The following is a 13791-nucleotide window of genomic DNA, read 5'->3' as shown; positions in this document are numbered from 1 at the left end:
TCCACCAAACTGTGATCATATATGTTTGGAAGCTCTTAAATTGTTATCAGGCATTCATCTCTCAAAAATTTAACTAATAATAAACAATAACATAGTTCTATATTCAATAAATTTGGAGAAGAGATTGAAAATATTTCTTCTGAACCTGTTATACTTGACAATGAAGCAATGAAAGAACTATAGAATGATTTTATCTTAGAATATGAATTTCAGAATAAATATAAAGAAGATTTGACATAATTAATAATGAATGAGCTAAACATTTAAAAATTGTAATTAAAGAAATAAATACTATTAAAGATAATATTTCTTTCACTAAATTTTACATGAGCATTAAAAATAAGTGTATTGTCACAGTGCAAAACTCGGTGTACACACAAATGATTGTGTCATGAAAAGTCAGTTAGGTAACTTAGAAAAAAAGATAATCTGTAAAGATTCTCTGAGAAAGTATAAGAGCACTGCTTCTATTCTGGAAAAGGAGCCTTTAAAGTGATCCAAGGTTAGCTAGAATGTTGTAGTTATGGAAGCTTCTCTATTTAAATTTTCATATATGTAATAAAGACATGGCTATGAATAATGTTGCCCTAAAATAAAAATAATTGAATGTTCATGAATTGGAACAAAATATATAACACGTTATAATAAGTTAAAATAAAATGATCTATATATAAAAATCTAATAGAAAAACTATAGTTGTTTAAACAAGTGAATTTAAATGTATCTTCCTTATAGTTGAACAAATGAGCTTTCTACAAAAGGTTTGAAAATTCTTAATAACTCCTGTTCGTGGCTATGATTGGTTTATAAAGGAACAGATGAATTACCTGGTGGAAAAGTGAAGAATAATGTAGAAATTAAAAACATATGTATCTTGAAGGATTTTTTTTTTTTTAAATAATTAATGGGTGATTTAATGATGAAATTAGAAAATTTGTTTTTAGTAGAGATGCAGTCTCGTGATGATGATGGACTTACATGATGATGAAGGTAGCAATCACAAATTCATCAGAGACCGTGATAGAATTTCCATAAGTACTAAATGCTTTGTGGAACAAGTTTTATACCTGATTAACAGGACCATAATAATAAAGAATATCTAGTTTCAAATACTTTAAAAAACTGTTATTAGAGGAATGTTGTCGATTAGTATTAGCCTGTGCAATGTTTAAGATGATGCTATCAATAAATGAATTTCGAGTTCTATTGTGTGTTTGATGATCTAAATCACAAATTGAAACAAAAGAATTATATTGATTGTCAGCTAATAATTTACTATGTTCTTAGAAATTTAGAATTCAAATGTTTTCTTATTGATTTTAAAATAAAACAAACATATATCTATATGCACAGAAGTGCCTGATAAACTTGGTTGGGAATATATGTTTCCTATGTATAATAAAAATAAAATGGAAGAGATGATTAAAATGTTTGCAAGTCAATTAAAAACATTAAACGAATCCTTGAATGAGGGAAATCTTGTGAGAGATATTGAACATGTAGTTACACCTTATGTTATCAGAAAAGAAAATACGGGTGATATAGTTTTCGAAAATGTAATTATGTTTTTTTAAAATGTTCTAAAAAAGATCAGAAGTGTGGAGTAAGAATTTAAAGTGATAATGTATTCTGTCATAAGCACACAGAGATAGAGTGAAACAGGAAAATGTGTAGATAATGCTTTGCTATTAGTCTTTTAATTATTAAATACAGGATATATGCAATCTATTTATTCATTAAATTATTCACTGATAAACTAAACTATTTTTAATGAAAAATGTAGTCAAAAATTTGTTGCATATTTTAATATATTTTTTATGATTTATTAACTTAAACACATATTATTAAATCTAATTACTTTTCAATTGAAAATTTCTACAATTACCATTTTTATGAAACAAGAACTACATAACACAGATTTTTTTTACTATTATACAGTTGAGCTTATGCTCAACTTGCTTTTATTATTGAGAACATGTTTGATGTCAACAGATAACTTACATTTTATAGCGAGTGGCCATAACTATAAGACAAAGGGTGTTGCTGGTCTGAAGGTATGAGGCTACCTAGTGTTCGTTCCTGAAAACTCTCTTCCTTTCTCTCTAATTCTCTTCACCCAAACAATTAGTACCACAGGTGTGCAGAATATATCAAAACACCTGAACAAGGTTTGGAGAAATTGTGGCTGGACTGGGGAAAAAAATCTACAAATAATTTTTTTTATAAGGGAAAAATAATTATTTTGGGAAAAATTAAAAAGTTTGTCTACTAAGGGACATTTCGCTCAGTGCAGGCAGATAAGAAATGAATGGGTACAAAGGTCAGCCTAATCAGTTTGTTTACGATATATATACATATACACACAAACACACAATGTGTGTTGATTGCTTTCTGCTGCAAGTCAGGCAGGGTATCTATTTAATGTTCACAGCACAAAATATCGTACAGCTGAGCTGTCGATACAATATTTTTATGCTGGTTGATGAATGGCAATTTCCTGATTCTTGACTGGCTACAAACAGCCACCCAAACAGCTGGTGTTCTAATACTTTCTTTAGGTATTAATAATTATTATGGTACTGGTAGGCAAATTTTGTTACCTTCATACAAATGATATTACTCAAGCGATAACAACTAAATCACATTAAATCATATTATACAAAAGTATTCAACACATAGGTATTACTAATGTTTTTCATTTCTTAACTTAAACTACTTACCAAAATTTTAAATCAGTCTTTTATCAGTATAAAGTGCGTATGATGTGATGACTCATTTGTTTGTTTCCATTTTCATGGCACAAATGGTGGTGGAAGGGTGTGGTTATATGGCCGTCAGTCGCCTGTCGCAATCTGTCATCTCATACCTCTCGCTTCAACCCCATCAGTTTATAAGTAGCAAGTGGACTAGGCAACTTATTCTTGTTTTTTCTGTGGCAGTTGTTAATTACTGTGATGTTTAAGTTTATATAGTGATTTTTTCTGTCGCAGTTGTTTATTAGTGTGATGTTTAAGTTTACACAGTATATTGTGTTTCATATATTTTAAGTAGTGACTGTGGTAGGTTATTGGAACTAAAGCTAATTAGACATAACATAAGTAATAGTTTAAGTAATACTTTTGAACATAATAAAAATAGTAATAATCAAGTTATATTTTTTTTTAATTACGCGGTAAAATACTATATTATAAATATTTAGTTTATAAACAAGTCAGTCAGTTATACATTATGAGTGGTGAGGAAGAAGAGACAATCTTTCCTGAAAGATTGTCCCTTGGAACAAATAACCAAGGATGTGTTTCTGGATTTTTCAAACAATTAAATGTGACAAGTGGTATTGAACCTGAACCTGTACCAACAGCAGGTCCTGAACAGTCAGAGGAAGATGTTAAATCTTGTGGATCTGATGATGAACAATCTAAAGAAAAAAAATAAAGGTTGATGAACAACCAGTTAACCATCCTATAGTACTATCAAAACCTTCTTGCTCAGAATCCTCTGATGCACATTTTTTTAAAAGAAGTGAAAGTGATTATGAAGGGCAGTTATCTGACATAGTATCAGTTTTAACATGTTTAAATGAAGAGTTTGATGCTGTACTCCCTGTAATTAAGCAGGAAAAATCCAAACCCAAACCTACAATGGAAACGACACAAGAAAAATCTGAAGAGTGTGAAGCTAAATTAAACTTATCAGAGTAAGTAAATTTCTTACTGAAATCTATCAGTTAATGCCATGTTTAACAGAGGACGATGACAAAAGTTTTATGTACGCCATGTATATCAAACTACAAACATATCCCAAAAAATGTTACAGCCCTAAAAACCAGTAAGTTTGGGATATTCACACTGCCAAATGAATATCACATCATGCAGAGCAATCAGAGTACACAATTTAGGAATTTAAAACTCATTTAATTGACCATTTAAATTCTGATGCCCACAAATGGTGCTTTAAATTTTCAAAGTTGTCTGAACAAAGAGCGTTAAAAATGAAGAAAGATTTTGAAAGAATTGGACTAGGAGTCACAAGAACAGCGTATAATGCTATAAAAGAAGGCAAGGGGGGTAAATATTTTGAAAAACATTGAGTTTAAATGTATTAAATGAAGCAGATCTTAGAGAACTTAATCATTTAAGAGAATTTTTCAGAGAATTCAGACAAAATATATTTTTAATTATGAATGAAAAATATCTGATTTTTTTTGACCACTGAAAACCCCATCACTAACCAGTTACCCTCGATATCTGTTAGAGTAGAAAAAATTACTAAGCTTCACTGAACATATCAAATAACATGTCTTATTACACTGGTCAATGGAGTGCAGACTTGCATTATTATTAATATATTCCCTTGTAGCACTTCACATAAAGGGACTCCTCTAACAGAAAAAATTTTATTTGCTTTAGATAAGTTTAAAATAAACATTGACAAACAACTGAATGGCATGGCATTTGATGGCCAGTATTATGACGGAGTTCCTAAGAAAACTGCTGAATTATGTCAAACCATTGATTTAGATTTTTTAATATCTATTTGGAACATAGCTCACAGATAGGAGTGTGTAATAAATGATGCCATGAAAGAAAAAGGATATAACTGGCTGAGCAATCAGGTACAGTATTAAGTAGCCTGATGAAAAGTTACAATTGGAGGATTGGGTTTGAAGAACTAATAAACATAGCTGAAGAATTAGCCACTGGATTCATGAACCCAAAATCACTTCAGCAAACTAGATTTGTGAATTAAGTGAATTAAGAATATATAAGACCTTTGAAAGGGTTTTTGTCTTTTTTACGGACCTTCAAAAGAAGAAAATGGAGCGTATAAAAAGTGGTAATAACACTAAAGCAAAACAATATTCAAGGAATTTAAAGCAATTTTCAAATCCTGACTTTACTTATCAACTTCTTGGAACAATCGATGTTCCTGAAGAACTGACCAAGTTCAGTTGTACAGCTCAAAGTGTTAAGATCTGTATTTGGAAGGTTTTTGATTATTATGGTTTGCTAAAAAGCAGACTTCAAAACATGAAAACTGAACTGAACAGTGGAAAGCTAACATAGCAAAATTTTTTATTTCTATTCAAAGCACTGAACTGTTTGCAAAACGGTGTTTAAAAACTGTCTACTAATGGAAGACAGCTATGATAAATCCAGTCTAACCAAAACAAAAAAAAAGACAAGAGTTGCAGAATGAAGAAACAAATAAAGCGAATGATTGTCAATAAAGAGCATTAACTGGAGATCTATTCAAAATACAAGAAAAAATCTAGTAAACCTGTGTGTGCTGATTCTAGGGAATCTGGAAAATAGAATTGAAGAACCAAGTATTGTGAAAGATATGCGACTGTGTTTTAGTAGCACTCGTTTAGAAGGCACTGGATATGAAATTGTAATGAAGCAGTGTGCGAGTCAGTTGGGTCTGTAATAGGAAAACACCTTCATAACAGGAATATTAAATCTGATAGCCTGTTTTATGAAGTTTTTGTTTCTTGGAATGAGCTTCCTGTACACAAAGCCTCTAATTTACTGAAAGAAGTTTTAGACAGAAAAAATATTCAGCTGTCTCTCGGCTTAAGGTTTACAAAACCTCTATGGTTGTTGACAGGCTACATCAAGATAAGGGAAGACTTCCATTTCTGAATGATAATTTTCCAAAAAACCTGTAGACAAAGGACTGGAGAAAATAAATGTAAAACGAATAATAGCTTACACATATGTAAGTACTTATCAGTTCTTGATGTTTTGTTAAATATATGAGATCTTCATTAATACGTTTTAAGTTTTATTTTTGAGCCAAAATCAAATTTATTTAAGTACTTAAACAAGGTTGTTTCCAAAACAAAATTACCATTATTGACATGAAAATAAATGACATATTACAGTGTATAGTAATCAGTATTAACTGGCGGAAGCTGGAAGAACGTCTAACAATCATTATTAGTCACACACATTACCAACACAAATAGGCAAAGCTAACAATTATCACAAGAATTTGCACAAATATCAAGCATTTTTCTTTCAAATCAACATCTAATGTGGAGGCTTCTTAAGTACATACTGAACAGGAAGTTCAATATTAACTATATGAATGTGGATAACGCAAAGTACCATTGGGGAAATGTTTAGTGAAAAAAGCGTGTTCTGGGGAAATGTGGTAAGTTAAAACATTTTCTGCACCCCTGTAGTAGCATACCTCGCTTCTCCACTTTGGTGGCAGAGTCATGTAATTTAAAAAACAGAGATCTACAGTTATAGCTCGCAAAATGTGATCATGCAAAATTGCAAAAATCCACAGTTAAAGACCGCAAAGTGTGACTGTGATGAGTGGTATCTCTGCCAAAGAGTAATAAAATTGATACACCAATACCAGGTTCACAAACTGTTCTCATCTATCCTTTTCCAAAAATTTTCTTTTGTTTAATAAAAGAGATATGGATTTGATAAAAAAATTAATGTTACCAGCACTCTACCGTGGAAGTTGGTGGAATTAAAAATAACACAGAAATTGTTTTATGGATTGGTAGTGATGTTGTTTTGATGCTGATTGGTAGAATGAATTTTTGTAAACTAATTGATACTATTAACACAGAATATTATAGACAGTTTAAGTATCAAAATAATGACGTCTAACTGAAATTGAATATGTATGTTATGGTTACGGTGATGAAGTAAAGGATTTTAATGGACCAAGATACATTAAAATTATTTTAAGAGAAGATCATATGGAAATTATTTTAAGAGAAAGTTATGTGAGAATTATTTTGACTTGGTTTTCACTTGCTGCTCCAAATCATCAGCCTTATTACTTGTGTGTGTGTGTGTGTGTGTGTGTGCACATGCACATTCTCCTGTGAAGGAATATTTTTACATGACTATCTTTTTTTTTCATTTTTGTAGTACGAGTTTGATACTGCATCAATTTTAGGCTTCTATGACCAATACTTGTTGAACAGCAGGCAATACATAAAATATTCGGAATTGAAGAAAAAAGGATTTATTTTTCAATAATTTTATAAATATTGTCTGTAGAGTGACAAAATTGAACTAAATATTGAATTCTATACACCACTAAATATGATATATTAAAAATTTTATTAAATTCCTATAAATCAGATTTCAGAAATTTAGCTCTAAATTTTGAAAAATAATGGTAATGTCTATCATACTAATGTATAGCTTCTGTATTTTCCATATGTTTGTTAATAATATCTTTAACTAATCATATCAAACCTTTAACGACCCATGAGATTGTTTACAATCAAAATAATCAACACATATTATGTTTCAGCAACTTCTGGCTCAGACCATTAGCAATATACAACACTAAGTTAAGGATCTCTTCTTTACAAATGCATGCACATAATTTTTAAGCAACTTCTTATAAGTCTGTGCCCTTTTAATTTCAAAAAAAAAAAAATTGACTGGAAATCATTATACACCGAAGGCCAACAAAAAAATCCCAACACAACCAATATCTGATATTTACCAATATTTGTTTTTATGGATATTTTTACTTTTCAAGTAAATTTTATTCGTGATTTTTAATATATAAAATATGAAATTAATGTTTGTCAATATGAAGCTTTAGTTAAATGTTTCCAGCACTTTCAAAATATAATAGAAAAGATGAAATCTCTTAATCCAGTTTCATCCTCTTAATGTCAGTTTAAAGGGAAATCTCAAAATAATTTTTTTTAGAATTTAGTAGATTTATGATACACTTATACTTTCTATTAAACATGTTAGAAATATTCACAGGAATTAGGGAATCTTCATTGTCTTGTTTTACTCCTTTAGAGGTGGTTTTTTAACCCCAAATTTTTTTTACATATAGCAGGAATTTCTTTCAAAGCCATATTCAAGCTTCTATCACAACTGGATCACAAAATATACATGAAGTATGAAATCTACTGAAAATTCGCTTCATTGGGAATCGTTTAAAGGGAAAATCACAGTTATATTTTCCTACAATTTTGGAGATCTGTCCTGATTGCAACTTCTATCCTCAGGATCAGAGGTTAGTGAATATAACCCCTCTTCTCTCCTAAGGGTAGGTAGTTTTAACAGAAACTCCCAAAATTTGCTGGTACTTAATTGTTACATTTCAAGAAGAGTAAAATAGGCTGGATTTGAAAAATCAGTTTGCATCCTCTTAAGAGTAAGTGTATTTAAATACAAAAATACTGACCGTAAATAAAACAATTAAGTATGTTAAATTTAAACAAAAAATTCAAACTTCCAATACAAAGAATTTAAAGAAATAAAAAATTATCACTTTAAACTATAAATTAAGACAAATAATCTAATTCATTAACATTTCACAAAATAAGATATATTTATTTACCATGTTTTGTACTAGTAGCCAGAACTCTGTATGGTGTCAGTTTTAAATCAAGGTTTTCACTACGAAGAAGTTTGTCAATCAGAGTAATAATCTGTAAAATTAACTGATCTTGCCTTAAATCATCACCATGTTTAAATATAGCTACATACTCTCCGCCATCCACTGTTCGAAACGTTAAGCGAGAAGGCATCAAGGCAGATTTGAATAAGGCAGCTCTAAAAGTAACAAACGCATCAGTTCTAGTTTTAAACAATTCAGTTATCACTACAGAAAATACCACTAATAAGATCTTAAAATTTATTATTCATCTATTATGCTGGAAAAGTTAATATGCAGCCATTAAAAAATAAAAATGTGGTTGGTCTGAAGGAATGATGAAAGGAAAGTGAAAAAGATAATTAAAGTCAAAGATGATAGATAATATAAAGGTGAAACAAATTTGGAACAGATTAAAATGAATAGAAAGAAATAATGGGCTGTTATGAAAACACTTGACTTAACACAGAGGAACTAATGAAGTTGATGATGAAACTGTAAATTACAGTTTTGTATATCATCTCTGTTTTGTCTATCATTAACTGCTTCTCTACAATTAGCAGTTCTCATTAATTAATTATATTCAGTTTCACCAAAAATCTTTTACAACTTGCAGAAAAAATTAAAAATAAGAATTATAACTAACATAACTGAAAACAAAATTAGATTTAAAAACAAATCTCTATCTCTACATACTACTTTTTCTGGCATAGGTAGATAGCAGTTAGAAAATGAAAATTTCAATGATCACTTAGGATTAAAATAAGTTGAACATTTAGTTTTGTCAGTTTTTACAAAATAACCATTACATTCAGCACAATGACAACACCTGACGATATAATTACTTCAAAGCATATACACATTCAAATAAAATATAATACTTTAAGAAACTAATTAAAAGTATGTATTCTGAATTTATGACAAAAAATGTATGTAAATATATATATACTTTTAGCTTTAAAAAAATAGTTGAGATTGTCTTGAACGGTAACCTGAAGTTTAATGCAATAACATACTAGCACAAAATATTTGGACTCGCTGAGATCTACAGTAAGAAATAAAAATCTTCTTATCAAATGTATAGAAAAAAGAGAGAATGATAGATTTTATAAATTTATGTATATTTTGTTACACCAAAACGTTTTAGGTGAATTAGGCTTATCTTTGACCTTGATTATCAAGATATTGACGAGATAATGCAGCAGGTTAATAAAGAACTGAATAACATTCTTCAGATTTCAACATAGTTTAATTCTACAAAACATTTGATTTTCTAAACATTTGATTTTTTCTTAAAAAAAACTAGTAGGACAGTTTTATATGAGGGGCAGCTGAAATGTTATGCACACCATAATGAAACAGGAGAACAAAATGTCACACAAAGCAACAAGTGGTTCCATTTTGTAGTTACATTCTTCTACTACAAACATTCCAAAACTCACTGACCCACACCACCTTGTTTTCTGGCAGTTGCCATTGTTATAAAGTTGAATATGCCTGTTATGTCAGTGTGTCTCAAACAACATGCATGCAGTGGTTGAATTTAAAACAGCAGAAAAAGTTAATGCTCAAGATTGTCTAATAGTTGTTTATGGTGATGAAACTGTTGATCAAAGTACTGTGAGTAGATGGGCAATAAAATTTTGTACATCAGAAACTGATAAAGTGAATATTGAGGATGAATCTTGCAGCGGCTGGCCAGTTTTTGTGACTGATGAAAAGCACCAAAAGGAGGTGAATCGATTCAAAATGACTGCAATACACTGAGAAGTTAAAATATCTTTGAAGGAGTGTATATCATGTTCAACAATTTATGGAGCTGATAATTCTACAATATGAAAATGCTCAGCCACACACATTACATGAAACCGCTGAGGCTCTTGTGAAGTTGAAATATGAACCTGTTGCACAGCCTCTGTACTCATCAGATTTGGCAACCTGTGATTTTCACTTATTTCTGCAATCAACAGGAGATATCAAGGGTATTCATTTTACCATAAATGAACTGAAGGATGCACTGAGATCATATATTCTCACAAGTAATTTTAAGCTTATAAAATGAATTAATCATAATAAGAATGACTTTACTTTTTATAAAATTTAATAGATATTCAGAATAGCATACATGCATTCTTAAGGTAATACTACAATAGATCTTATATCTATAACTTACACCTAACATGGGATTACAAAACAAATTACAAATGATAAAAAGGAAATACTTACTTTTCAGGTATAATTCCTTTAATTTGAACACTAGGATCCAATGGAAATGGAAGTGGGTCAAAATTTGAAAAATTTATTTTAAATGTCTCAGTATCTGCCAGAAGTGCTTGCAGTCTATCCATCTAAACAAAAGTAAACTCTACATAGTTTAATAAAACAAAACTAAGTAGAGATTTATTCCATATTCATTTATAAAATTCTTCTTAACCAAAAATAATTCAGAAAATGAAGAAACAATCGCACACCTAAGAATATCGTATAACTACAAGATCGGTTCAGAAAATAACGGAACATTTTTAATTACGTGCCAACAGAGATATTTAGTGCTGTGCAGTTGGCAGCATTGTGTTCCCCGTAACCTCCTCTGTAACTACATTTTTTTTTATTGTTGATATCAAATTTAGTTTTTGTGTTATTGTTATTTGAGTGCAACATGTTTAAGGGCAAGTAGTGAATTTTATAATGTGCAATTTTCAGCAGCAATGATACAATGTAACATTTTGTGTGAAACTGGGAAAAACTTTCACACAAACACGCTTACAGAGATGATGCTCTGAGTCGTATGCAATGTTATGAATGGTTTTCATGATTTAAAAGTGGTCATCAGTCAATTGAAGATGACCCTTAACCAGGAAGGCCTTCGACTTCAACTGATAACACCTGTGTTCAGAAAATCAATGATCTGGTGCGTGCAAATCACTGATTGACTGTCAGAAAACTTGCAGAAGAAGTTAGCATTGACTGGATCATGCCATGACATTTTGACTGAAAAACTGAACATGCATAGAGTTGCAGCAGTTTATTCCTTGTTTGATGACAAAACAGCAGAAAGAACATCGAGTCAATGTTTGTTGGCAACTTCTTGAACAAGCCAATGACAATGAAACATACATGCAAAGGATCATAACGGGAGATGAAAGCTGGGTTTATGCCTACGAAAATTGAGACAAAAGTTCAATCATCATAATGGACTGGCAAAGGATCTCCATTACCCAAGAGAGCGCATCAGTCTTGATCTGATGTCAAAGTGATGCTCTCTGTTTTTTTTATTTTAATGAAATTGTGCATTTTGAATTCTTGTCTCAGGGTGAAACAGTGAACCTTGTGTACCATCAAGGCGTTTTACAATGATATGTGAAAAAATTTGCAAAAGAGACCAGAGTTGTGCCAAGACAACTTATGGTTCCTTTACCATGACAATACACCTGGACAATCAACTTCCTCAATTTATCAGTTTTGTGCCAAAAATCATACGACTGTCCTCTCTCAGCCTCCCTACTTACCAGACCTGGCTCCTTGCAATTTTTTCTTATTTCCCAAATTAAAATCAGTGATGAAAGGATGCCGTTTTGAGATTATTGATGACCTTAAGGCCATTTGAAATGAAGCTATCCAGGACTGCTTCGTGAAGTGGAAACACTGCTGGGAAAAATATGTTAATAGGGGAGGGGAGTACTTTGAAGGAGACAAGAATCAATAATCTGTAAAATTAATAATAGAGATTAAAAAAATAAAGTTCGGTTATTTTCTGAACAGACCTCATAGATTAGCATGAGAGCTAAGTACAAAACTGTTTCACTAAGGAATACAAACAACTACTTGTAAATAAATCACAATGCTCAATGTATGTGTTATCATATAGATATTGTTAAAAGACTACGAAGGTCAAAAGGGAAATGATCTTATTTACCTACATAATTTATTTTACAAAACATTTCTTTAGTAAAATTCATTTAATATTTCCAGAAATTTTTATAGCCGTACCTAACACGTTGAGCAGAGAGTCAAATTATTAATGTTTTTAATGAAGTGACAGAGACTGTGTCACACTATTTCATACAAAATATATCACTACGAAAGTATTTATAAAACATATAATAAACGTTTCAGATTTTTACACAACAAAAATAACATTTTTCCTAGTACGGAGCATCCCTATCAAAAAGTTAATTCCAATTAAACTATTAATTTACTTATTAATTAATTATGGCTTTTTAATCTAATTTTTAAATAAACCAATGAACATAATTTTTATTAATCTCATAACTATTTTATTACATGTACCTACAGTTTAACAAAATACAAATATAATTCTGATATGTAAAAATTACTTTTACAAATTACCATGTAAGCTAAAAAATAAATATATAAGTAAAAAATTAATACACAAATAATATTTAAATAGGCTACAATCAAATAAATTGACTTATTTAACAATAATCAAGAAAAAAATAGGTTCAACTGCACATTTGATCTACATGTGAAAAATTATTTTACAAAAAAAGTTTTCAGAGAAATCTGTTCCAATTATTGGATAATGCAACAATTTTGAAGATTTTTTTTCAAGGGAGCAATATCAAAACTAATTTCCAACTTCCAAATGTGAACTCAACAGAGATAAAATGAATAGAAAGAGGATATACCAACCAAAGAGAATAGAACTGAAATCCATTTGAAAGGAATAGTACAGGAACAGTAAATGAAAGGGAATACTCTAATGAAAGAATATGAAATTCTTATTTTTTCCTCTTCTACCATTATCGCAAGAAAACTAATAACAAATAATAATTAAAATAAAGTACCTTTTTCTTTCTGTTCCCACTTTCTCTAGCAACAGTTTTAACCAGTTTAACAAGTTTATCTATAAAAGTTTGCTGTCTATGAAGGAACATCTGTCTCTTCTGACAGTCAGGACTGCCAGACTGTAGTGTCTGGAAAAAAACCAACACACATGACATATATTCTCATAAGATTTATCACCAACTGCCTGCTTCATACTATAAGCAGAAAAAATGTAATGCAACTAAAAGTAGTTTTAAATTAAAGTTTTATTTATATTTTAACAATAATACAACTAAAAATCCTACAATCACTACCAGTGATTGTGATCTCATCACAATGTTAAAAAGTAGAATTCAGATGAAGAAAAATTAAATAATAATGAACAAAATTATAATTACAAAATTTTAGAATAAGGTAAAAAGTAAGATACAATCCTTTAACAAGATCTGGCTGATCTTACGATGTCCTTTGCTGTTCAACTGAATTTAAAAATAAGTTGGTTGTTAAAATACAACCAAATTAGAGATTGCCCTAATCACAACTGTAACAATATTTTTTTTTTTAAGAACATAACTGTTTTTAAAAATTTCTTATACTGTGTGTCAATTTTAACATCAA

General features: G+C 30.1%; 1 protein-coding gene across 1 annotated transcript in view; it reads right to left on the bottom strand.

Annotated features, from left to right (window-relative positions):
- The window catches only part of Pi3K59F (phosphatidylinositol 3-kinase 59F), a 105480-nt gene that overhangs the window by 28691 nt on the left and 62998 nt on the right, over nt 1-13791 (bottom strand). Inside the window, exons 12-14 of the mRNA XM_075362242.1 lie at nt 13194-13322; nt 10612-10733; nt 8350-8564 (exon numbers count right to left, since the gene is read on the bottom strand). Coding sequence (XP_075218357.1) covers nt 8350-8564; nt 10612-10733; nt 13194-13322 — 466 coding nt within the window. The remainder of the gene's footprint in view (nt 1-8349; nt 8565-10611; nt 10734-13193; nt 13323-13791) is intronic.

The sequence above is a fragment of the Lycorma delicatula genome, chromosome 4 (genome assembly GCF_047948215.1).
Source record: "Lycorma delicatula isolate Av1 chromosome 4, ASM4794821v1, whole genome shotgun sequence".
Lineage (NCBI taxonomy): Eukaryota > Metazoa > Arthropoda > Insecta > Hemiptera > Fulgoridae > Lycorma > Lycorma delicatula.
This window is presented reverse-complemented; position numbering and strand designations above follow the sequence as displayed.